Here is a 25526-nt window from a genome sequence, read left to right as displayed (position 1 = left end):
CCGCCCGGCGCGGGGCAGGGGGGTCCGGCCCGTCCCGGCGCCGCCGGGGCGACCCCGCGGCACTCACTCGCCATGACGGCGGCTGCTCGGGCTCCGGGTCCCGCTTCGGCTCCGCTCCGCTCCGACAGAGGCGACGCGGCCCGCGGCCCAGCCTGCTCCGGAGCGCCGCCGCTGCGCCGAGAGACACGTCAGTGCTAGCGCCGCGGCGAGCGGCGCGGCGGGGCGGGCCGGGGGCGGGCCGCGGGCCGCTTCCGCTTCCTGCCACGCGCTGCGCGCCGGCCGCCGGCGCCGGGACCACAACTCCCGGCATGCAGCGGGGCCCCCGGGGCGGGTGGGCACGCGGCGCGCCGGGAGGGAGCGTGCGGCTGCGCAGACGAGGCTCCGCGGGCGCGCGCGGGGCGTGGCCTACCTGCCGCGGCGGAAGCGGTCGGGGCAGGGGGAGGAAGGGAGGCCCTCGGGGTCGCGCGGCGCGCGCGGTGCTGCCAGCCGGGCGGAGGCCCGAGCCGTCGTCAGTGACGGCTCGCTGAGTTAGGGGCTGGGTTGCCAGGGTCCCGGGGGCAGGGGCCCTGTCCCCGCGCCGACCTCGGGTCGAGACTGCGCGGCCGGTGGGGGGCGGGCACCCGTCTGCTGAATCACGGAGGAAACCCCAGGCTGCCCCGGCGGGGGTCCCGGAAGTGCGGCCTCGGGCCGGCCGCGGGGGCACGTGGCGATCCTTCCTGGAAGGACGAGCCGTCGGGGAAGTTGGGGCAGCTCGGGACAGGCTCTGACCCGCCGGGGAGTCTAGGCAGGCCTCCTGGGGGTGACGCGTGCAGCCCCGGCAGAGTCCTGCGAGAGGAAATGGGGGGGGTGCCCCAAGGGGAGGCGCGTGGGCGAGGCGCGGCGGGGGTGCCCGAGGCGTGGGGAAGGAGCCTGCGTGGCTGGAGCACAGGCTGTGCTCGTGTGGCCGCGGGACGCCAGCCGGAGTTTGGAATCCATCAACACTTTCGTGGCCAGGGTGGCTTGTGAGGAGTAATCCAAGAGGAGTAGACTTCACGCTGTGACGGTTTTGGGGAGCAGAGGGGCGCTGTTGCCTGGGCTTGGGGATTTCTTGGAGCTAAAGCTTGATCTGGGCCGGTGGAAGTTGGAGATGCAGATATGGCCAGGTGCTTTTTTGACGTATTAATGCAAGGCTTGCTATTTCTTTTATTTCTAGCAGGCAGCCAGCATTTTAAATCCTTGCTTCAGGACTTTTGGTAGGGCTGGATGGTAGGGCTTTTATTTGAAAACCTAATCCTGGGATGGAAAATGGAAATGACTACAGGAGGCTGGCAGGTAACTTCAAACAGAGAAGTGGCCCAGGTATGACATCACTTGATATCTCCCACCCAGAGGAGTAAGCATGGACTGCTTTTCTGCAGCTGCTTGGGAAATACAGCTCCATCTTCAGATCTGGGGCCCACTGATAATCTCTTACGGAGTTTTGACCAGAAGCTAAAACTGGCAGCCCCTGGTAGAGGACAGGACAGAACTAACAATTAGCCAGCGTTCACCCCATATCATGCTGATATTGAAATATGAAAACACTTCATGGTAAATGGTATCGTAATTACAATAAATTAATAATAAATTTTGACAGACTCTTTGGGTTGTACTGACGGTTTTAGAATGGTATTACTGCTAACATTGTAGCTGAGAAAAACAGTGGTTACTGTTAGCACATGATAATTCTTTCAAAAGTAGCAGGTGTGTGGTGTGTTTATATTTACACATTTAAAATAAATTATTAAGGACAAATAACAGTAGTGAAATTTCTTTTGATATTCTCCAAGAATCTGCACAAAATAAAACTTGTAATAAAAAAAAAAACCTTGTATTAAAACTTTTTACATAAATTCTAATTCTGGAATGAAAAATAGATCTTTTCAACCAAGAATCTGATTTACTGCTAGGACTATCTTGAGCAAATAGTGCTTAAAAGATCATAGTGCTAAAAGATAATAGTGCTAAACATGTATATGTATTTTATCAGGGCACAGTTAAAACTTGTGGTTTAAGTGGAGAAAATTGGTGATAATCAATGAAGAAAACATTGAAAACATAACCTCAAATTAATATTTGAAAACTTAAAATGCCCAAAAATGCTATCATAGGATAAAACTATCAAAAAGATTTGGAAGGTACTGTCAGAATTTTTAGCACTATATAATTGTGCATATCCATGAAAATATTACTAGAACTTCTAAAGTAATAATATTGAGATGGACGGGACTGTAGACCCACTTGTCAACAAAATATTTTACCTAAATGGGCAAAGAGATTAAGACAGTTTTATTATTTTTTACATTTTTAGTTGAAAATTTTAAAATCAGTTTTCATTGCGGTTACACTGGTTTACAACTGTCTAGGTTAGTATAGATTCATCTCTCTTCAGATGTATGTTACCATACCAGACATACCACCAACGCACCAGTAATCCTCCATGGTCCATTTTATTGGCCCCCTAAGGCTTATTATCATAGTGAATTTCATCAAAGAAGTGTCATTGTTACACATAAAAGTTTTAATTGCTTAAAAAAAATTCATGTTTTGAAAAAAAAAGATGTTGATATTATGGTGCTGAATACAATACATTGAACTTTGTTGGTAGTCAAGAAAAATTGTATTTCATCAAAAAGAACTTACAGTGCTTGTATAAATAAATAAATATTTAAAAAAAAGATGTCATTGGAGTACTTTACAATTTAAGAAGTCATTGGATTTTGTGTAAAATGTGCCAGTGTAATGCTAGAGAGTCTGGAGTTTCAGCCAAACGTTTAGAAAAAATTTGGATGTTTTAATTTGGCACTAAGTCATTAAATTTAATTTCAGAGAAAGCAATACAAGTCATTCTTATATTTTTCTCAATGATATTTGCTACCACACATTAAATATCAGAAAGAGCTGCACATTAAGAAATGAAGATTGAACCTTGATGTATATTTGAAGTACTAGACCTCCACAGGCGACTTGGAGATCAGGAAGTTCTGTATTACAAAGAACTTTGTAATGTAGCTTAAGGGCACTGCCCAAGGTTACTTAACCAAGAAGCCACACAAAGAAATGGAAACCCTACCTTCTGGAGATGCTTTACTGTGACTTTTAGAATTGACTGCTTTTGGGATACAGAATTACTACAGCCCTCCAGTGGGGGTTTTGAGGCCCAAAGGGGAAGGAAAGACAATTTCATTTTTCTTTTTTTTAATAATTAAAAAAAAATTTATGCATACAAAAACTGGGGTATAGGGTAGTGGTGTGGGAGGTTGAGAAAATTCACCACAGACAGAGAGGGGAACAGAACAGGGAGATCTACTGAAATACACTGCTGAGGGGAGCAGCAGGTGGGACAGGAGAGGTCTGCTGCGCCCTATGGGTTGCTCCCTGGCCGGGGATCGAACTCATGCTGCAGTGGCTGCAGATAGCTTCATAGTTGCATCTTTTTTTTTTTTTTTAAGATTTATTTATTTATACAGGAACTGGGGTACAGGTCAGAAGCACGGTAGGGTGAGAGAATTCACCAGAGACAGAGCGGGGAGCAGAACAGGCAGATGGACCAAAGACACTGCTAAGGGGAGCAGTGGGTGAGCCAGGAGAGGTCTGTTGCGCCATGTGGGTTTCTCCCTGGCCAGCGGGGAATCGAAACCGGCGCTGCAGAGGCTGCGAACAGCTTTGCAGTGCAGCGCTCAACCGCTGTGGGGAGGCCCATAGGTTGCATCTTAACCCCTTGTGCCACCAGGGAGGTCCCCCATTTCATTTTTCAAAAGTCTCCAAACCCCTCAGGGAAAAAAAAAAGGCAAAAAAAAAAAAAAGCTTACCCAAATCCCAGAGCTGAGAATATCACCAACTGTCTCATTTACTATCCTTAGTCTTTGGGAAAGTGACAGAAACACACTGTCTGGAGCCTCTTCCAAAAGATCTGAAGCACGTAAAGACATCACAAAACGTGTCTGACAAGCTTTGGTATGACGTGGTTTATCTCCTAAGTAGATTTGGTCTGAATATGGTAGCAGAGGTTTCTTCGAGGTCCTGTTGAGGTCAGATGGAACAATTTCTTGGATTTTTCATGTGAAAATAAATACTTATAATTCTGGAAGTGATATCTAAGCACTTTTGCTCTAACCACCTGGGAACCCATAGAGATGTCTGCTGCCACTTACTGTCACATGTTCTCATATTTGCAACATCTCTCTACAGGTCAAGACACCCCCCCTCACCCCAACCAAAGTTGTTGGCTTCAAAACAGAAATTTCACTTTCTTATCTCTGTTTCAGCTTCCCGGAATTGTCAGGAACACAACCAACACATCATAGTGAGAATTAGCTATGTTGTTAGCACCTGAACTGGGACTCAGGCCCACTGGATCTGAGGCCAAGTTTCCTCATTGCCTTCTTGGCTGTCCCCCTAAAGGTGAAGGTTGGGATAGTGTCACACAGAGACAATCCAATGAAGAGTCTAATGTTGGGATTTGGAGCTTATGTTTTAGAGCCGGAAGGTCCATCTTGAAATCAAGGCCTCAGATGAACCCTATCCCCACGGGCAGGTAACCAGACTTCTGAGTCATGACCTTCTGACTCTCGAAGTAGGGATAATGAATGGCATCTCCCTCAGTGTACATCTGTGAGAGCTCAGAAAGCTTTTGAAAGCACTTCATAATTAATAGCTTCCTTTTGTCCCCCCCCCCAATCACTCCCCTCAGATTTTTTAAAAGCAGGTCTTTATTAGCCAAGAGTCCAGTGGAAATTAGCGTAGGTCTAAAAAGAAATTAGAAAATTAGGATATGAGTAAGAAAGGAAAATCCAGGTCATAATCTAGCTTCACAGATCTTGTCCTGTTCCCAACTGTGTTAACAGAATTACTATTTTCCTATCCCCAGGTTTGGAAACTTGAATGCATTTCGCGCCTCTGTTCTGGTTATCATGGCCGCATTCAATCTCACCGCTCAAATTCTTCTGGGCCCTTCACTATCACTGCCCTTGTTTGGGCATATCACCCCTGGCCTAGACAAAGGTAACAGAAACGGCTCTTCTTCGCTCCCCTGTAATCCTGTCCAGTGTATCCTCTGCAGACTTCCTAAAGCTTTCCCCATTGTTGTTCAATTAACTTTAATGGTGTCTGTTCAGTTATAATTGAGTTTGGCTTCTTACTACAGAAAACCCCAAATAACAACAGCTTAGACACGGTGACATTTCTCTCTCTTACTTTCAGGAAGTCTGGAAGGAGCCATCCAGAGCCACTGCCATGTTCCATGGGTTCATAGACCCAGGTTCCTTCTAGCTTATTGCTCTGCCATGTGTGGTTTTGCATTCATTTCTAAGGTTACCTCACCCCATTATCTAATACGAATGCGCCAGAGTCAGTCATACATCTACATTCTAATGAACAAGGAAGGGGACAAGGTCAGTTTCTTCTTTTCAAGACCTTGTTTAAAAATTGCATGTACAACTTCCATTTACATCTCATAGGCCTGAATTTAGTCTTTTGTCACACATTGCTGCAAGGGAGGCTGGAGCGTGTAGAGCTTATATTGAACAGCACACACATATACGCGGCTGGATAAATATGTATTAATGTCCAGGCCTGGGTCTCCACAACCAGGACCAAGACAGAGAGACACCTGCAGTGCCTCAGCAGGCTCCCTTGTATGGCAACGCTTTGAAGACATCTCTCCTCCCATTGCCCACCCTCGGGTAATCACTGCCCTGATCTCTGTGGCTCTAGTTGACTTTTACCTATTTTTGAACAATGAATGCACTGAAGCATTGTTCATTGTGGCGTCTTTTGTGTCTGACTCCTTTCACTCAACCTTCTATCTGTCTGTGAGATTCACCCACAGTGTTGCATGTAGTACAACTTGCTCTTTATTAGTGCTCTGTAGTATTCTACCACAATTTATCCATTCTTGTTGATGGGCATTTGGATGGTTTCCAGCTTTTGGCTATTTTTAATCAAACTGCTATGAACATTTGTATGCAAGTCTTTCAGTGGCTTGAAGTTTTGTTTCTCTTGGGTATTTATCTAGGAGCAGAATTGCTGAGTCTGGATATGTAGTCATTATTTCAGATGGGCACAGATTCAGCTAAAATCAATCATATTCCATTATCATGGAAGAAGGAGAGAACAAATTTCGGGAGCTAACCAGACACCCTATGCTACTGCACTGTCTACACATGGCAGCCAGACCATCTGGCATGCAAGCACGAGGCTCTCTACAAACAGCTCTGCACCTGCCTTTCCTGTTTTAGCTCCCACTCTGCTCTGACCTCTTCCCAGACACTTTCCACTGGGGGTCTTTCATGCTTCTCCATCTGTCTGGAATGTCTCCTCTTCCTCCTCTTCCCCACCCCGCAGTCTTGCCTCTGCTCACATAAATCCCACTCATCCCTGGAGGTGCTGCACAGGTGTTACCACCCACACATTGCCTCCCCCATGCCCCCAAGTTGGGCCAATTTCTGTGTGCCATCTGTTTCTATGGTGTGCTGTACCTTGGCAGATCCGTGGAGCACATTTGCCTTGTTATAACTTGCTCATAACACCCCAGAATTTAGAACTGGGAGGTCCTGAAAGGTCCTGAAACTCAGAGGAGCTTGTCTAACAAATCCCAGGGTGGCTGCTGAGTGGTCTATATGTTATAAAGGGAGAGAGGTTCATGCTGGGCATGGAAAGGCGTGAGGCCCCATAGAGACCTCTCAATGTAATGGAAGGATCGTGAAGGAATTGAAAGGAATGACTTCCACCAGAGAAGTCGGTGAGCCTTTATCTCAGATGCCACTTAACATGTTGACTGGCCCCTGGATGGGCAGGCCCACACAGTGGGGACTCAGGGTTGGCAACTTGGAGGCCCCCTGTAAGGCCTGCTGTCCTGTGCTCTGTGCCAAGGCTGTTTGAAGCAGCCTTGAATCCTCATGCCCACCGAGTCCCTCGCCTGGACAGCAGCAGGCACTCGCATGATTTGCTGAGTGACCAACTCCGTCATTCTTTTTACACTTATGATTTTCCTGACACAGATAAGGAAGCACAGATTCAGACAGGGACAAAGTCAGGCCAAGGTCATGTAGCCACTGGGCGGGGAGTTTGAGGATAGAACCAGGGAGCATTGTATTTTTAAAAATCCTGTATAATTATAAAATATATTTTAAAATACAGGAAAGTACAGAGAAGAATATAACAAACACTCATGTGAACATCACCCGGGTAGAGCAAACACTAATGTATTGACATACTTGCTTTGGAATCCTTGACATCAGAGAACTATCCATGTACTCCTGAATGGGGTGTCTTTCTATAAGTAACCCCATCTGTGGTTGGTGAAGCTTTGTCATCCATGTTGTTATAACTTTCACTATAAGTGGCACATGTTTAAGTCATATACATAGTATCATGTTTTCAGTTTTACCTGAGTTGTAAAACTGCAACTTGCTTGTGTTCTCTCAGTGTTGTGTTTCTGATAGTGTCCACAGGGATGTGCACATACAGGTTTGTTCATTTTAATTTCTAGGAGAAGCCAGTGCACGGATGGTTCTGGAGGACCCACCCATTCTTCTGTCCCGGGGTCGTTTTCTTACACCCTCTCCCTGTACAACAAGTGCTCCTGTGAATACCCTGGTGAGTATGTGCACAGTTGCCTCGAGGCACGGGGCAAGGATTTCTCCCTGCTCTCCCCTCCAAGCTGGCAGGGCACCCTTCAGTTGTATCAAGTAAAGTCAGGCCACCTCTGAAGAAGGTGCATGGGACTGTGCCACACGCGGTGTGTCAGGCCTGAGGGCGCCGGACAGTGGCTCTTCATCCTGCTGTCCACTTGCTGCCCATGGAATCTGCTGTCCCTTGAATCCTGCTGAGGTCAAGCTGCTGTTCATTGTTTACTAGCCATTCAAGCTTCCCTTTCTGTAAAATGTGCTCTTTTCCTTTTTCCACTTTTTCTTGCTTTTAAAATCTATGTGTAGACTTCTGTGATGTACCTGGGGTCTAGTTGGTGTTGGAGGACTGTATCTTGCTTCTCCTCACCCAGCTGGGCGGGTTGTGTCCGAGCTTGGTCTGCACCTGCAAGGTGGCTCCTTGGCCCTCAGCCAGGGCTCAGGTGCAGGAGTCAGGGCCCTCTCAAGGCCTCGTTGCAGGAGCACTGTCGCGTCCGGCCACCAGGGGGAGGAGCTGCTTCACTGACAGCTGCAGCTTGTTAGCAGCAGGCTGGTCAGCCTGGAGCCGCCCCCTGCCTCCAGGGGATTCACTGGGAGGACCGTCTGGGGCTCTGAGAGTGGCGTGGCCACAGAGATGACGCTGCAGGTGAGACCCGGGCTGTGACCAGATAGGCCTTGTCCAGTGTGGTCAATGATTTCTTACCTGCCTGAGCATTGGGGCTAAGTCACTACCCCCTTCCCATACCGGGTACAAGTCTACATTGCAGGTGCCTTTTAGATTTTCCTGTGTCTATGCTATCATTCTTCATCCTTCTTAGTTTTACTTAGCTTTATTTATTTATTCATTTATTTTTTAAAGATTTATTTATTTATACAAGAACCGAGGTACAGGCCAGATCCGCGGGAGGGTGAGAGGATTCACCAGAGACAGAGCGGGGAACAGAACAGGCAGACTGACTGAAATACACTGCTGAGGGGAGCAGTGGGCGAGGCAGGAGAGGTCTGCCCTGCCATGTGGGTTGCTCCGAGGCCGGCAGGGATGGAACCAGCACTGCAGAGGCTGAGGACAGCTTCACAGCACTGCGCTCAACCGCCTGTGCCACTGGGGAGGCCCCTACTTATTTATATAAAAATTTTTTTTTCTTGTGATGAGAACTTTTTAAAAAAATTTATTTATGCATACAAGAGCTGGGGTACAGGCCAGAGATGCGGGGGGTGAGAGGACTCACCAGAGACAGAGTGGGGAACAGAACGGGCAGACTGACTGAAATACACTGCTGAGGGGAGCAGCGGGCGAGACAGGAGAGGTCTGCCCCACCATGTGGGTTGCTCTCTGGCCGGCCGGGGATCAAACTTGTGCTGCAGAGGGTGAGGCTGCGGATTGCTTCATAGTGTGGTGATTAACCCCTTGTGTCACCAGGGAGGCCCCTTCTTAGTTTTAAATGGACCAAAGCCCAGTGCTGGCAGCGGGGCCTCTTTCCCCAGGGACCCTGAGGTCATCGATGTTCTCAACTCTGGAGTCCACCTGCTGGCAGTCAGCTCCCATCTGAGCTGCAGCTGTTGACTGGACAGGGCTGGGCCTGCCACGGGGGGGAGCCAGATGAGCTGAAATCCTGGACAGGGAGAAACAGAGCCTCGTGGGGTGCCTCCAAGCACCAGGCTGCTGGGCAAGGGGCAAGGATTTCTCTGGCCTTGGTTGGTTCCCAGGGCCAGCCTGGCATGCTGTACCCAGGCTTCTGGAATGCTGAGCAGTGGTCATGCAGCTGGCATGTGGGGGCAGGCTGTGCGGCTCCGACCCCAGTGTGCTCCCAGCCTTATGACCTGGGACAAGGGTGGCTTTCTCATCTCTAAAATGGGAACGGTCATAGTAGCATCACCCTTCTCCCAGGGAGGGGCAGGCTGCTGTGAGGTAAGCGCGACTCGGGGCACAGTGCCTGGAGCTGCATTGCTGACTATTATTAGTCAGTGGAGAAAAGCCTCCAGCAGACAGCACTAAGTGATCTGAATTGATGTATTTTTCATAACACAATGTATGTGCTTAGTTCAGCTGTTATGTGTGGGAAAAGATGTGGCTTCTGTCTCCCTTCCTGGATCCCTGTCTCCTAGTTCCAGTAGTTTGGTGAGGTGCTCTAGTGTACAGCGTCTTGAGAATCACACATTCCACACCCCTACGCACACATCCACACACACCACACGCACACACTCATATAAACATATACACAAACTCCTATACGCACAGTCACATGGTGCTGCTCAGCACCTCCTGGGCACAGGAACCCCTTCTTCATATGGACTTTACACCAACTTATGATATGCAAAGCAAAATAAAAGCCAGCCTCTCTTACTAAGATTTTATTTTATAAGTTCAAATTTAAAGCATTTGCTCATTATAAAGTCAATCAGTGAGAACAATGATGCCTTCTTGATGAACACAAACTGAGCGGGCTGTGGCTCACAGCTGCAGGCGTCTCTCAGCCCCAGCATCTAAATCACTTCCCTCTGGTGTCCCCTTGCTGGGAGTCAAGCAATCCAGTGTCACAAAGATAAGGACTAGCCAACAGGCGACTTTTATGAGAGTCTGCCAGGGAGATTGGGATTAAAGAGAAGACAGGCGTGATAGGGAGATGTTGTTTCGGTGGGAATCTCTACTGATCATCTTAACAACAGGGGCGCAGGGCAGAGTGGCTTGTTTTTAATTATGAACAGGAAAGTCAGATGAGGGGCACCAGGGCTTAAAACAAACACTAAAGCAAACCCATGCTTGTCTATCAGGGCACCCATGGAGGGGACAAGTGGCCGGGTCTGGTAAATTAAGTACTCAATTAAGTACTCAAGTACTGGGTTGTTCTGGGCTCCGTGCTTTGGGAAGTGCTGACTGCAGCGATCAGGATGATGATAATGGCAGCTGGAGCAGTTGTTGTTTTCATATCTAACAGGCACTTTGTTCAGTGTTTTCTCGCTCAATCCTCACGCCAATCCTATAAAGTACTTTTCTTCTTCTGCTTAGGTGACTTTAGAAAAGTTATGTTGTCCCGATCACACGGCTAGCTGAGTAGCAGCCCTGGAACTAGAGCCTGGATCTCAAACCCAGAGCCTCTGGAAGATGCACCACCACTCAAGGCGAGACCTCCTGGACCCAGGGAGACATGACAGCTTCTGCTGTGTTCACACAGGAGCAGCCACAGTGGTGCTGTTAAGAGAAAGTGGGGGAAGCGGAACCTTGTGAGGGTGTCCTTACCAAGGCTGCCAGCAGCCAGCATGCCTCCTTGGAGTAACTGTTCTGTCCTTGCAGTAATAAAGCAAACCCACAGATTATGGCCTCCATTAGGGAGAAGACTTAGATCGTTTTCATTCAGATTCCCAGACATGCGCAGAGAATAAGGCTTCAGAATGAGAAACATCATCCCATACTGGCCACCTAAAGATCCCTCCAAGTGCCAGGTACAGCAATAAGCATTTGGGGGTACAACTATACAACCAGACGTGGCACCTGCTCTCCCAGAGTCTGTCCCCCTGGGAGACACTCTGCCCAAGGTCTAAGTGGCCCCTCTTCATGGTGGCAGGTTCTCCAGTTAGCTCCAGTTTCCAGGACTGCCTCTCCTGCCCCAGCAGCAGCTGGAACAGGGGACATGGGCCACTGTCATCACCGTCACACTGCTCTGCACCAAGAGAAGCTGTCACAGTCTAGGACTGTCTCCCTGTGGGAAAATTCTAGGGAATTACTGACTCTCCTGCTTAAAAAGAGCCTGTTAAAATGCGTTAGAAATTTCTGACCAACAGCCACCAAAATACATTCTTTGAAACCACCGTTTTTCCAAAGCGTAGATGGTGAGTAATGTAGATGGATTTCCCATGCATTGTTTAAATGTTGCCCCTAAATGGGATTCCCCAGTGGCGCAGCAGGTTGAGCGCAGCTCTGTGAAGCTGTCCGCAGCCTCTGCAGCACGGGTTCGATTCCCAGCCGGCCAGCCAGGGAGCTACCCACATGGTGCAACAGACCTCTCCTGTCTCGCCCGCTGCTCCCCTCAGCAGTGTATTTCAGTCAGTCTGCCTGTTCTGTTCCCCACTCTGTCTCTGGTGAGTCCTCTCACCCCCCGCATCTCTGGCCTGTACCCCAGCTCTTGTATAAATAAATAAAATCTTTAAAAAAAAAATAAATGTTGTCCCGAAAGTATATTTTGGGAGTGACTTTTCTGATTATGCTCAATGTTCGTGCTAAAGCAAGTGGCTCCATCCTTACCCCCGAACCTTGGGGAAGATGCTATAAAGACCATCCAAGAGGGCAGCTGGCAGCCAAGGGCTGCACCTCTTCCTTCCTCCACTGCAGAGGCTGGTCTGTCTCTGGGCTGGATGGTCTAGGTCAGTTGTTTTCAGAAAGGGCCACCCAAAAGAAGGTTGTATGTGTCTGAGAGCTGGCCCAGGCCAGCTTGCTAAGTCCTGCCAGGACTCCCTGGACCAGCCCCAGACCAGGGCTGTGGAACCCACGTGTCTGTCATGTCGCTTGGTCTTCAGCTCACTGTGGTTGGGCATCGCCACAGCGTAGTCCACTGCCTGCCTGTGTCAGGAGTTGTTGCTGCAGTAGTAGAATGAGAACGACGCCCTTGTGAGACCGAAGCCAGAGCAGAGCACGAACAGAAGTCTTCCTTCATCATCACAATTTCATTGATTCCCCAGCTCAGAGGTCCAAACCCCTCGATCTTCCAGGCGCTGATCATTTAGCTCCAAGCTCTACCTTCAGCCTTAGGAGCTAAGGCAGTGGCCCAGGCAATCTGGTCTTCCTCTGCCCAGCTGCTTCCGCGACCTCAACAGCAATAACACCCACGGGACCGTTTCCTCCTCGTCCTTCGAGGCCGCGAGGAAGATCTGCTCCTTGGCAATGCTGTCCTCAAGTCCCCAGCACTGTGAGGCCCCTACATTCCCTGCACTCTTGCAGTGTCACCCCATGCTCCTCTATGCATCGTCACATTCAGCCTTGTCGTGTCCCGTCCTTGCTGGCTGACTGGAGATCCCCATGGGTGGACACTGAACACTCCCCCTTGCAGTGCCCAGCACATGTGGCTTTGCACATGGCCCACTATGCAAGCAACACACATGTCTGGGGGTGGGGGGAACTCATGGCTGCCCCTGGGCTCTCTCCACCCCTAACACCTCCTTTGCAGACACAGCAGAGCCCCTAAGCGACACTGACCTCAGTGCTCATTGTCTTCTTCCACCAAATCCGATGGCGGGGGGATGAGGTCTCGGGGATTCATCCTGGCCACCAGGCAGACATCATAGCTGTCGTGCATGAGGACATCGACAGCTACAACATTCCACTGGCTTTCCCATGGGTCAAGCTCCAGTATTTCTTTGGAGATGATCTCATGGCGATCTGAAGAACAGCAAAGAAGGAAGGCAAAACGTCAGAGTGGTATTAAGTTCAGAGGACATCATCATTGTATTAAACAACTTCCTCTACACAAGGCATCATATACTTAGAGTTAGTTAACAGACAACTGACTATAGTTTGAAAGAAAGACACAGTATCTGGACATTTAAGAAATTAAGACACACAACTCACTTTCAAAAATGATTCAAGACATAATGGCAAGCACACTGCTGTCTAAAGCAGGGTGTGAGGAAGGGCTGGGACTGTCATTGCTGCACTTTGGAGAGGAGGTGCAGCTGGAGTCGCATGACCACGTGTGAGCCATGGACCTTCCTCAGCTTGTTTCCTTAAATGCCGGCAGGGATGCTAACACACAGCCAGGGTCCTCACAGGAAGCAGATGGCGCAGGTCTATGTGGGTAACATTCCAGTTAAGGTGTAGCAAAGGGACTGTTGGAAAGATGTGGGTGGGGCTTAGGAAGACCCCTAGGGATGGCACAGGATTCTAGGGCTGAGAACAGCAAGGGCCTTGACTATGCACTCCCAGACCTGAAAGCAGCAAGGGGAGGGAACTGGGGGAGGGGAAGGCAGCAATTTGGCAGCAGCAGACCTCAGGTAGAGGAGGCGGGGAGACTAAATATCCTGCTTTACCCTCTTTTTACCCAACAGTTTCTGCTCTTGCTTCCCAGGGGGCAGAACCAACCAGTCCAACCTTGCATGTACAGAGAGGGCTGCAGACAGACAGAGTGAGGCTGGAGGGGCCAATGGAAGATTTCCATCTTATTTCACAATTTTATTATGATTAGCGGAGACAATGTATGTACTGGGGGGACTGACTTTTTAAACCATATATGTCCATCTCGACTGTGAGGGGGTACTAGATCAGGCCTTTCGTGTCACTGAGACTTGCCCTCTCTGGAGGAAGCAGATAGGTTTTAGCTCCTCCTCAGAATTGCCTGGCAGCTCTGCACACCTTATGGAGCCATTCTGGGCGTTAACTTCTCCTCAAACAAAGCTCATAAAGCTAGAAAACAATGGTTGAATTTGTATCTACCTATTTATCTGAGTTTGGGTTCTTGAAATGTTATTATATTAACAAGGAAAAAGAAACTGGAGGTTGAACTCAATGTCAGTTCTTGACAATTTAGTTAATTTTCCAAAAACAGACTCCCTTAATGCCACAGCATCTTGATTATTAAAGGAATTAGAAAAATCTCCCTGCATCCTGCCCCTTTCAGTAGAAAGCAATTAAAAAACATTATCTTCTATGAAGTAAATTAAAAAATCATGGGGTTTTTTGAGGTAAAAAATGAGATGCCAAAGAAATTCCATGTAAGCTGTAGCCCCAGGTGAATTAGGGGGTACTCTCTTTTGTTGGAGGTACTTTAGTGGAAAAATTCACTAAAATTTTTTTCTCTGTTATTCAGATTGGAAAATTTTGATTTCTCTGTCTCCAGAGGCACTAACTCTTTCCTGCCCCATGCTATTGAATCCAGTCAGAATTTTTTATTATTTTTTTTTAATAATTTCTTTGATTTTCCTGCACTTTATTTATTTATTTTTTATAGAGGCATGTTTTATTTATTTATTTGTTTGTTTGTTTTGTTTATACATGCTGGGTACAGTCAGAAGCGTGGGAGGGTGAGAGAATTCACCAGAGCCAGAGCGGGGAGCAGAGCAGGCAGAAGGACCGAAGTACACTGCTGAGGGGAGCAGAGGGCGGCAGGAGAGGTCTGCGCGCCCTGTGGGACCCTTCTGGTGGCTGGGGAGCAGCTGGGGATCGAACCGGCGCCGCAGAGGCTGCGGGCAGCATCGCAACCCAGTGCTCAACCGCTGCGCCACCGGGGAGGCCCCAGTCAGAATTTTTTAAATTGTTATTTTGTTTTTCAGTTTTAAAATTTCCATTTGGCTCCTCTACTTCCTCCTCCTCTTCCTGTTCTTTTCTTTGTCTTCTCTTCTTTAATAGCTTCTATTTTAATACCAAAATTTTCTATTTTTATATTCCTTTCAAAAGTGGTTCACTTGTTTCTTTTTGGAGCACCATTATAATAACTACTTTATTTTTAATATTTTAATATATTAATATCAATAATTTAATATTTTAACACACACTATTTTCTTAATCCATTAATATATTAATATTTTAATATGTATATACACCCACACACACATACTGTATTTTCTTACTCCATTATCGGCTTTGGGGCATTAAGGCTGTTTCTATATCTTGGCTATTGTAAATAGTGCTGCAATGAACATGGGAGTGTAAGTTTCCTTTCAAATTAGTGTTTTTGTGTTCTTTGGGTAGATTCCTAGGAGTAGTATTGCTGGGTCACATGTCAGATGCATTTGTAGTCTGTTGGGAGGGCCTCCCCGGTGGCGCAGCGGTTGAGCGCTGGGTTGCGAAGCTGCCTGCGGCCTCTGCGGCGCCGGTTCGATCCCCGGCTGCTCCCCGGCCACCGGAGGAGGATCCCACATGGTGCGCAGACCTCTCCTGCCACCCGCTGCTCCCCTCAGCAGTGTACTTCGGACCTTCTGCCTGCTCTGCTCCCCACTCTGGCTCTGGTGAATTCTCTCACCCTCCCACGCTTCTGACTGTACCCAGCGCATGTATAAACAAAACAAACAAACAAATATAATAAATAAATAAAAACATGCCTCTATAAAAAAAAAAAAAAGTTTAAAAAATAAAAAAAAAAAAAAAGCAGAATAATGTAGTCTGTTGGGAACCCTCATACTGTTTTCCATGGGGGGGACTAGTTTACATTCACCTCAGCAGTATAGTAGGGTTCCTCTTTCTCTACAGCCTTGCCCGCATTTATAATAACTGCTTTAAAGTGTCTGCCTAGTTATCTAAAAATCTGTGTCATCTCAGAGTTTGGTATCTCTTGATTATCTTGTCTTTTCCCTCATAAGATGTTGATATTTGCTTGGTTCTTGGTATGGCAAGTGATTTTGAATTATATACTAGGCATCTTGAACATTATATGATATGGATTCTGGGTTTCATTGAAATCCTTTGAAAAATGATTTCTGGGTGACACTGTTTAGTGATAAAAGTAAAATGCACGGTTTGAAAGAATCTCCCATACATCCTATTGAGTGGCAAAGGAAAAACAATAACCAGACAGTGCTGAATTTAGACAATATCTTGACTAATTAAATAAAGCCAACAAAGCCAAGGAGGGGCAGGTGGACATGATTTGCCTCCAGACGTGATACCCTGAGAAGGACAGAGCAGTTATGCAATAGTCCAGCTGGGAATGCAGAACCTGAATTTAATCACAAGGAAATCCCCAAAGAGAAATTTTAATTTGAGATGGGGAAAAAGGCAAATATATTATACTATCTATAATATATAAATATATATGGAAATATTATAGATTAAAAGAATCTGAAGAGACACATCAACAAATGCAATACCTGGCCCTGGTCTGGCATGGAGAGGGAACAACATGCATGTAGAGGACACTACTATTTCAAGTGACAAAATCAGAATTGTAACAGTGGGATAAATGAAAATATGGAATCAGTGTTAAGATTCCTAAATGTGTTGACTATACTGTGTTATATAAGAGAATATACTTATTTTATACATTCTAGGATTTAGGGTTAAAGAGCATGAAGCATGCAACTTGCATTTGGTCAGAACAAAACCATGCGCCTGTCTATATAAATGTAAACACACGCGTAGCCAGATTAATAGAGCAAATGGGGCAAAATGTTAATAGGTGAATCTGTGTGTTCGTCATACTAATTTTTGTCACTTTAAATTTGCTATTATTTCCAATTATGTTAAAAGAAAGAACAGTTTCCTACACTCTTTTCTCTCATGGCCATTCTGATGTCGCTGCACAAATAGCAATAAGCCAGGCCAGCCATTAGCAGACCCCTCCAGCCTTCTCTAGCTTGCTAGTGCCTGAAGAGAAAATGGTACTCAGGGTGACACATCTATGTCAGTCTTTCACATTCACACAAACTTATAAAACATATATAGATCCATATGTCAGCTCAGCACAGAGCATGGAAATGAGCTCCTATACTTGGATGCATTCTAGAAAAAAGAATACACAGCCAATGGTGAGAAGAGGCTGGTGTGGGATGAGACAGTGACGGCTAAAACCATCACAAGCTGAATTTGCTCAGCAGCAGCTTTTTAGTTGAATGTAGTAAACCTTCTATGTTGAGAGGTGGGTGGTTAGGATTGGGAGACGAGACTGACAGTAATATCACTGACATATCACCTGCCACTCAAATCCCCTCTGTGATCACTGTTCCAGAACATGTCGATTACATCCACCTGCTACTCTTGGCCTGAGGATTTTCTCTCTGCTCAAGTGGGCCAAATTGGCAGGAAGTGCCGGGAAGTCATTCTGAGGATTCCTCACCCGTTGGGAGGGGCAATCTGAGGCCTGTGCCACTCTGTCCCCCGGAGGTGCCAAAGGGCTCATACTCCTTCCCACCCCTTCCTCTTCTGTCTCATTTTCTTCTCTCCTCTTAGTGTCCCCCGGAATGATCTGCACTCAAATCCTTGTTTCAGTGTCTTTTTCTGTGGGAAAATAAGTTTGGTGCCAACTGGCTGCTGCTGGTGGGAAGGGACGAGGGAATCCTGCATCAGGGAGTTAGGGGAAAACAGGTTAAAACCAGAGGCTGAAAGGAGTCTTAAAGAGCCAGCAGCTGGAGCAAGAGCCCAGGTGGGACTTTGTCAGCAGATAGCCTGCTGACGGTCTGCCAGTATCCCTTCTTCGTGGAATGTACAGGAATCCCAGAGGCACATCTGAGCTGGAAAACACAGGAATGGGCCTTTGGTCTTCAGTTCCTCACGGTTATCCCCAAGATGCTTGTCTGACTGCTTCCCTGAATGGCAGGATTTCTGGGTGCCCAGCACAGGCACAGGAGTCATGGCAAGTTCTTAAAGCCACAGAATGTTCCTGCCACTAGGTGTCATCTGTCTTCTCTCTCCGTGTCTGGAAACCTAACCTGTCTCTGGAATGTGCCAGTTCTTCCTCTTGCCTGCAAAGAACTGGCCTCCATGCATTCTCCCCATGGGCAACTCAGCTAATTCTCCCCATTAATGTCAAATACAAAAGCAGGGGGAAGCAGGAGGGGGAGATCTCTAAAATTTTTTCTTTAGTATCAGCTTTACTGAGATACAGCCACCAACCATAAAATACATCTTTTAAAAGTCTGCAATTCAGTGGTTTTCAGTGTGTTCACAGAATTCTGGAGCCATCACTACCGTCTATTTTCAACACATTTCCCCCAATAGAAACCCTGTATCCATTAGAGTCGCTTCCCATTCATCCTTCCCCTACAAGCATAAAGCTACAGTCTGTCTATGACCTTGCCTCTTCTGGACCTTCGTGTAAGTAGAATCATACCGATATTTATGATTGCCTTCTCTCACTCAGCGTAACATTTTCAAGGTTCATTTATATTGTAGCATGTATTAGTACTTCCTTCCTTTTTATTGCCAAATAGTGTTCCATTTTATGGATAGATAATATTTTATTTTTCCATTAACGGCTAGACACTTGGGTTGTTTCTACTTTTTGGCTGTTACAAATATTGCTGCAGCAAACATTCATGCACAGGTTTTTGAAAAGCCATACATTTTTAATGGCTTCCTCTTAAAAGGAGGGCACATGATTGGGGCTGGAGAAGTGCCCTGGCAGGTGAGTGGGCCCAGCACTGGGCTCTCTCTCCCTTGGGGCTCTGTGTACCCCTCCTGACACACAGAGCCTCATCGTGGGGTGCTAGATGTCACTGTGCCAGGTTTCTTGCTGCTGTGATAGATCACCCCCTTTACACAAGCATATGTATTCTAACATAAAAGATAATCAAAACTTTCCACTCTGGAAAGTCCTCTGAAGAACAAACAGAGAAAAAAATTTATGACGCCCTACTGTACAATGCAATGATGGTACAACTAGATATATGGAAATTTTCAAGCACTCGCCAAAGTACTGAGATAAAGCCCTGCATGCCCATTATCCAGCTTTAACAATTACGAACATTTTACTAGTTTTGTAAAATCTATTTTTGGCCCCTTCCTGACCCTGTTTACTTAAAAAAAAAAATCCACTGGAGTAGCTTAAAGCACATTTCAGACAGCATGTCATTTTACCCACAGGTACTTCTAAGCAACCTCTAATTGTTAGGGTGGTTTTTCTTTTCTCTTTTATATAAAATTGCAATGCCAGGCCTCCCTGGTTGCGCAAGGGGTTAAGCACCGCACTATGAAGCAATCCGCAGCCTCTGCAGCACGAGTTCGATCCCCTGCTGGCCAGGGAGCAACCCACATGGTACAGCAGACCTCTCCTGTCTCGCCCGCTGCTCCCCTCTGCAGTGTATTTCAATCAATCCACCTGTTCTGTTCCCCACTCTGTCTCTGGTGAATCCTCTCACCCTCCTGCATCTCTGGCCTGTACCCCAGCTCTTGTATGCATAAATAAATAGATCCTTAAAAAAATTGCAATGCCATTATTAGCATAACCTAACAAAATGAACAACCTCGGAATATCATCTAGCAATCCAGTCCATATTCAGATTTCCCAAGTTACCTGAAAAATGTCTTTTTGCAGATTTGTTTAAATCAAGAGCCAAATATACTCATGGCATGTGGCTCACAGACCTCATATATCTCCTTTATTTCACAGTGTGAACTTCAGTTTTTAACTTACATATAATTATGTCCTTTAAAAATGAAGGCTCTGCTCTTTTTTTATAATAGGCTCTGCTTTGTTGCCTCATCAGCTTTATTTTAATCTTTACTCTTAACAATTAACATTTCCAAGCCTGTATGTGCTCTGGAGGCATGTTTTCATGGCTACCAACTGGCCTAGTAGCTTCTATTAGTGAGATTAAAATTAAATACTTAGTCATTTTGAATATAAATGCATCCTGCCTTATTTACTATTGCAACTAATCAAATTTGGAGATAGTTGCTTATTAGATTTGTGCATATTTAAAAATCTGCCTGGTAACATAAAAAAATTATGAATCCATACTGGAGAATGCAGTGGTGGTACAACTAGATCTATGGAAATGGAGTGTGGTAAAAAAATAATGCAGAAGGCATTATTTTAGAGATGTTTTCAAGCATTTTATTTCAAGTGGTAGCAGTGGAGAAGGAATAAAAAAATCTTCTAAGGGCAGATCTCTGGAGCAGTAAAGACAGAGGTAAAACCCAGCGCTTTTTCCACATTTTAAAATCTCCCCTTTAGTCCTACAACGAGGACTAAATCACACTCAACAGTACTCACTGCAGGTTTGCTGCATGCCAGACACATAAACAAGGTCTCACTAGCTACACAAGCTCTTACAGTAGCTTGAGGAGGTAGTAATTCCATTTTGTAGACATGAAAACCCAAGTTCAGAGGCTTGGTGAGTCTCCAAGGTCACTACTCTCTAAAAGCCACGCTTTTTCCAGTTCTCACACTGCTCTTGGGACTATTCACCAGCGATTGGCTCAGGTCAGGGGAGGTTAAAATCAACACCAAAGGAGGTTACAAACATTAAAAACGGCGTCAGTACCTGCTCCGTGGAACCCCCCACAGACATAGAGCTTCCCGTCAACTGCTCCTGCATTGGTAGAATTGGTTCGGAGAGAGAGCAGGGGACTGGGCATAGGTGGGCCTTCTCTCCAAAAGTCCCCATCGGGGTTGTAGATCTCCACCACATCGAGGCACTTTCGAACCTGGCCCTTGTCTCGGCCTACACAGCCGATTCCACCTGCAGAGAACGATACACGAATGAGAAGACGGAGACCCTGCAACCCCTCCCCACCATGGTCCTGTCACAAGTTTATGGCCTTTGGTTGTTTCCTTTCTTGTCAGGAGTTACTTCTAAGATAACGTCTGAGCTATGGTGAGGTCTCTTATGTACCCCATAGTAAAATTTAATGTCATTTTTATTTATAATGTCCTGTGCTTTTATGCTTCTCCATGAGGCTGATGCTGCTACAGGCTTCAGCTCCTGTAGCATCCAACCTTGGTTCTCACAACAAGCTTCCCCTTCACAATAAGAGGTTCAGGTAACTCCACACTGACATCTGCCTTCCTGTTCACCTGGCTAGCTGGGGATGTTCCCTTTCCATCCCGCATCCTTGCAAGCCTGTATTTCTCTCTTAAATTGCACGAATTTTTCCAATTAGGGAAAGGTCATTTTTGGGTAAATTTCAGATTTGGGATCAAAGGAAGGTCCTAAACGCAACTGCCCAGGGCATCTTCCATTTTTGGACAATATTGCTCATTTAACCGATATTCACTGAGTGCCTATTATATTCAAGGCAACGTGCTAAGTGATAAGGGGTTTGGAAAGATGAATAAGGCATGTTTCTTGCTGTGAGGAAATTAATGGGTTGGAAAGGGCCATGTATACAAATGAATAGAGGCCATCATAATAGGTATCTTAAAAAAGATACAAATTAGATTTAGAAGTCTGGAGACTGTAACAAGAAATATCATGTATATAATTATGACTCTAAGTACAACCCTCAGTAGGAAATTCTAATTGTATAAGAATTTCCAACACACTGTAATAAGAGAAACAAGTTTGTAAGTGATCTTTTTTGTTCTCTCCTAAGTTCCACAGTGAAAGAAAGGTCTTAAAAGTCAGGCCATATTTCTTTTTTTTTTTTATAATAAATTTTATTTTTATATTCCCCATACAATTGCAACCCCCCCATTCTGACCCCAATCCCTCCCCTCCCGCCCCCCACCCCCCAAAAAGTGTCTCTGGTTCATAGTTTTTTGTTGATTTTGATTTTCACTTTCTTATAGTTATTCATTTTCCTGGTCCCTTATTTAAGTTTTCTAGATTCCTGCTATGAGTGAGACCATCCGGTATTTTTCTTTTTCTTTTTAGGCCATATTTCTTGACCTGACAGCCAGCCCCAGGCATGGAGGTGAGTTCCCTGGAACACAAATAGAAGCTCCTGAACTTGCAGAGACTCCTCTTATCAGTGAGCTCATCCCATGCAGCTCCAATCTTATGACACTGATCTGCACGACATGCTGGCCTCGGGCACACTGGCTAACCTATGGGCCGAGAGTCACTGTATTTCCCTGGGGCAGCTGGTTTGGCTCTGTTGCTTGCAGCAGTATTCAAACCAAAACTAACACCTGCTCTGATCTCACAGCATTTACTGAAGGTATCACCTGATAAATCCACCACACACTGTCTCATTGCTTCTGTGTTTACTGCTACTTAACACCCTTCCTTACCCCTCAGGGCCCTGGTCAGAGAGTGCTTTTGACATCACCTGCTTTCCAGTATCTCCCTAGACTGCAGTCTCAGTGCTGCATCCCCAGCACTTAGCACAGTGCCAACGGTGTCTGCAAGGAAGGGCACAGTGCTGACGGTGTCTGCAAGGAAGGAGCGAGAAGTCTGATGTTTCCTCTGCTTTCTCTGAGCGGATGTACGGTAAGCTCATTGAGGGCCATGGCCACATTTTAAACGTTTTATATTCACAGTGCCTGACACACAGCACCCAGTGATTCCAAGAAGATGGATGGGCACTGCTTATTTTCTCCACGGTTGGGACTTACGCCAGACATGAGAGGTGATGGAACAGGACGGGAGGAGGAAAAGGTTCTTTTTCTTTTTCTTTTCTCTTTTGAGTGTTGGAGCTTGGCCTGTTTCCTGTATGAATCCAGGGACTCAGGCTGTAAACTCAGGAAGCTTTTGGTTGCTTTCTCTCTTATCCGACTGGATAAATAATTTAGCCCATTACGGCGCCAAGTCCAGGCTGCGGCGTTTCCAAGGAGGGGACTCGCTGGCCTCGGTGGGCCGTGAGCTCTGATGCTCACCACTCTCTTTCAGCGTGGCGCTGTGTAGCTAGAGGTTTCTTAGTGCAACAAAAAGTGGAATTTCCTATTTGTGGGGCAAGAAGACCGTGAAGAAGAGGACTTATCCATAGCAGCAGAAGCTGGCAAACTCCCATCCAGGTGGGAGAGAGACGTTGCGGTGGCCTGTTGTGTGGGATCCGGGACACGCTACTGGGCTGGTGCACAGCACGAGCGCTTCAGAGCACCGGGAAGTGGAAGCAAACAGGTGGGGTCAGGCTGAGGCAGGAGGAGCAGCCAACACGGGAATCTAGCTCACAAGTGTCATGTAAAGCCCATTAGGAAGGCGCCCCTCACACAATGCCTATGAAGAATGGGTATTATTCTCTGGGTTTCTGGAATAATTAGAGTGCTTGTCATTTTCATTTCTCTGTTACTAAGTGTATTTAATTATAATGTTCAGTCCGTACTCTACAAAACTAACCTTTTAAATAGGTGCCCTTTCTGTTTGGCTGGCAGGCGGTTCACACGCTCCACTCAAGGGTGACACGGGCTTACAGGGAGCTCTTTGTTCCTGCCATTAATGCCGGAACACAGCCTCTGTCTCACTTGGATGTAATTCCACCATCAAGCACACTTTCAGTCTCACTCTATTAACAACAGACTTAATGAGCTTAAACTGAAGGTGAATCCTGATTAGATAAATAATCAAATAAAAGCATGATCTGTATTAATAAGTCAGCAGCAGCACTTCAAGAGAACTCTTTTGATGAGAGAAATCCTAGGGCAGGATCAGCACATCTTTAGAATTTCAATGAGATACCTCCATATCTTTAATTTATATGCCATCACCACCCCTAAGCCTGGCTTTTCTTGAGTCACAAAAAAGACAAATAGAAATCATCTTGGAGAGGTATACCTAAATAGACCGCAAATGCAAAATCCACATTTTAGATTTTTGGGGTGTGTGTGTGGGGGGGGTTGTTGAAAAGGACAATGCCTCCTTCTCCTCTTTTTCATTTCTGCAAGGACGAAGACAGGTTCTTCTCGTGTTTGGTTATTAAAGATTCTTTCCCTTCTGTTGGGTGTGGGTGGAAACCTTTCCTCACACAAAGCCTGGCAGGGAGCAGGCTGAGGGCAGAGGGGGAGTGGCACTTCTCTGACACTCTCTGAGGACCTGCCATGCACAATGCCTCGTGCTGGCTCCCGGTGCCCTCTGCCTGCAGAGCTGCCTTCAGGTGGCGGGCTTACTGTTCCTCCCGGGCTGGGCCCAAAAGAGGAGGGGGATTCTGTAATCCGCTTTGACAAGCTTCCAGAGCGGCTTGCATTGCTCAACAAGCTTTAAAAACAAGCTTTAATGAAATATTTACTGTTGAAGGTTCCTGTGTGTTCCAGGAAAAAAAGTGGGTTTTTAGAAACAGATCCTGGTTCATACGCCTATGTCACTACTTGCTAGTCGGACACTTTTGGTCACTATGATTTTCTCAACTGGAAGTTGAGGACAATAATATGAATTTCAAAATTTGTTACAAAGATTTAACTATTAGATTATCACGTAAAGGAAGAGAAGTGTGAAGAGGAGCTTACATTTTCTGTACGCCTATTCACAAGTATTTCTATCACATTTTAATTTATTCTTAGGTACTGCATAGAAACAAGATGGCTAGCATGCAGAAGGTGCTCAGTGAGTGTTAATCTTTGTCCTTCATGCTCTACATGTTATGTAAAAACCAGCATTTACTGCAGTTGCTGAAATTTTATGTTTGATGGCTCTCAATCTAGTTATTTGTTATGTCTGTAATTGACGCCAAGATTGATGGTGTAGTCAAACCTCAGAAAGTTTCTTTTGAGGTTGGAGAGAGAATTAGAAGTTCAAAGGGCTGAGAAATTAGCTGAGCCTTCCCCTCAGCCTCCAGACATGGAGAGGAAGCTGCCTGAAGTCATTTAGAACTTACACTCAAGAGGGGCAGTCCTAACTCTCTTTCTATCACCATGCGTGACAGAAAAGGACTTGGCAATGTGTAGGCTTCCAGAAGTGAGGCTGGCCCACACATCTGGGGGTCAGGCACTTTCTGACTTGAATGTTGAGTGCAGTCTGTTCACTGCTCACACAGTCTTGTGATGATGCCACTCTTGCTTTGGCTGTCTACTCCCTGATTTTTTTCTGCTCTCGTTTCAGAGTTCTAGACTTGGAGACTAAAACTCAGGAAGACACGAACCTAGGTTCTTGTCCCTTCTTAGTCTAACACAGGGTCTTTGGTATTTTCAGATTAAAGTTCTTTGGGACAAGGTGGAAAGCAGCCTTGCCTGCGTGTTATAAAACTCTGGGTTCCGCCAGGCCATGTGAGTCTGTCAGTGTGTCCTGGTCTCACAGAACATGGGCTGACAGTCCTCACTGGAATGAGGCCTTTCTCTTCACCTGCTAACGATTTACTGTCCTCTGCCAGGCTCAGCAAACACAATCATCTGTCTGCACTTTGCTCGCTTCTCAATACAGGTTGTACAAAAGTGGAAGAAAAGAGCTGAGGGAGAGTAAGTTCTGACTTTGCTTGAAGAATCAAATGCTTGTGATGTCTTACAACTTCCACATGGAAATGTAGACGCTAACACAGAAAATTCTGGCACTGAATCCCAGGTGCCAAAGATGCTGCAATTACAAAACTGCCATTCCACCTGACTCTGAACGACCCCTGGGTTTGAAGTCTCCACCCAGCATTGGGTCTCA

General features: G+C 46.3%; 1 protein-coding gene across 1 annotated transcript in view; it reads right to left on the bottom strand.

Annotated features, from left to right (window-relative positions):
* Window positions 1-12835: 12835 nt before the first annotated feature.
* KBTBD12 (kelch repeat and BTB domain containing 12) overlaps window positions 12836-25526 on the bottom strand; it is a gene marked incomplete at both ends in the record, with an annotated part of 29398 nt that continues 16707 nt past the window's right edge. The window contains 2 exons of the mRNA XM_084247219.1: window positions 12836-13017; window positions 20550-20747. Coding sequence (XP_084103345.1) covers window positions 12836-13017; window positions 20550-20747 — 380 coding nt within the window. The remainder of the gene's footprint in view (window positions 13018-20549; window positions 20748-25526) is intronic.

This window comes from Talpa europaea (assembly GCF_964194135.1).
Source record: "Talpa europaea genome assembly, chromosome: 11".
Lineage (NCBI taxonomy): Eukaryota > Metazoa > Chordata > Mammalia > Eulipotyphla > Talpidae > Talpa > Talpa europaea.
The sequence above is the reverse complement of the archived record's forward strand: the minus strand, read 5'-3'. Positions and strand labels throughout refer to the sequence as shown.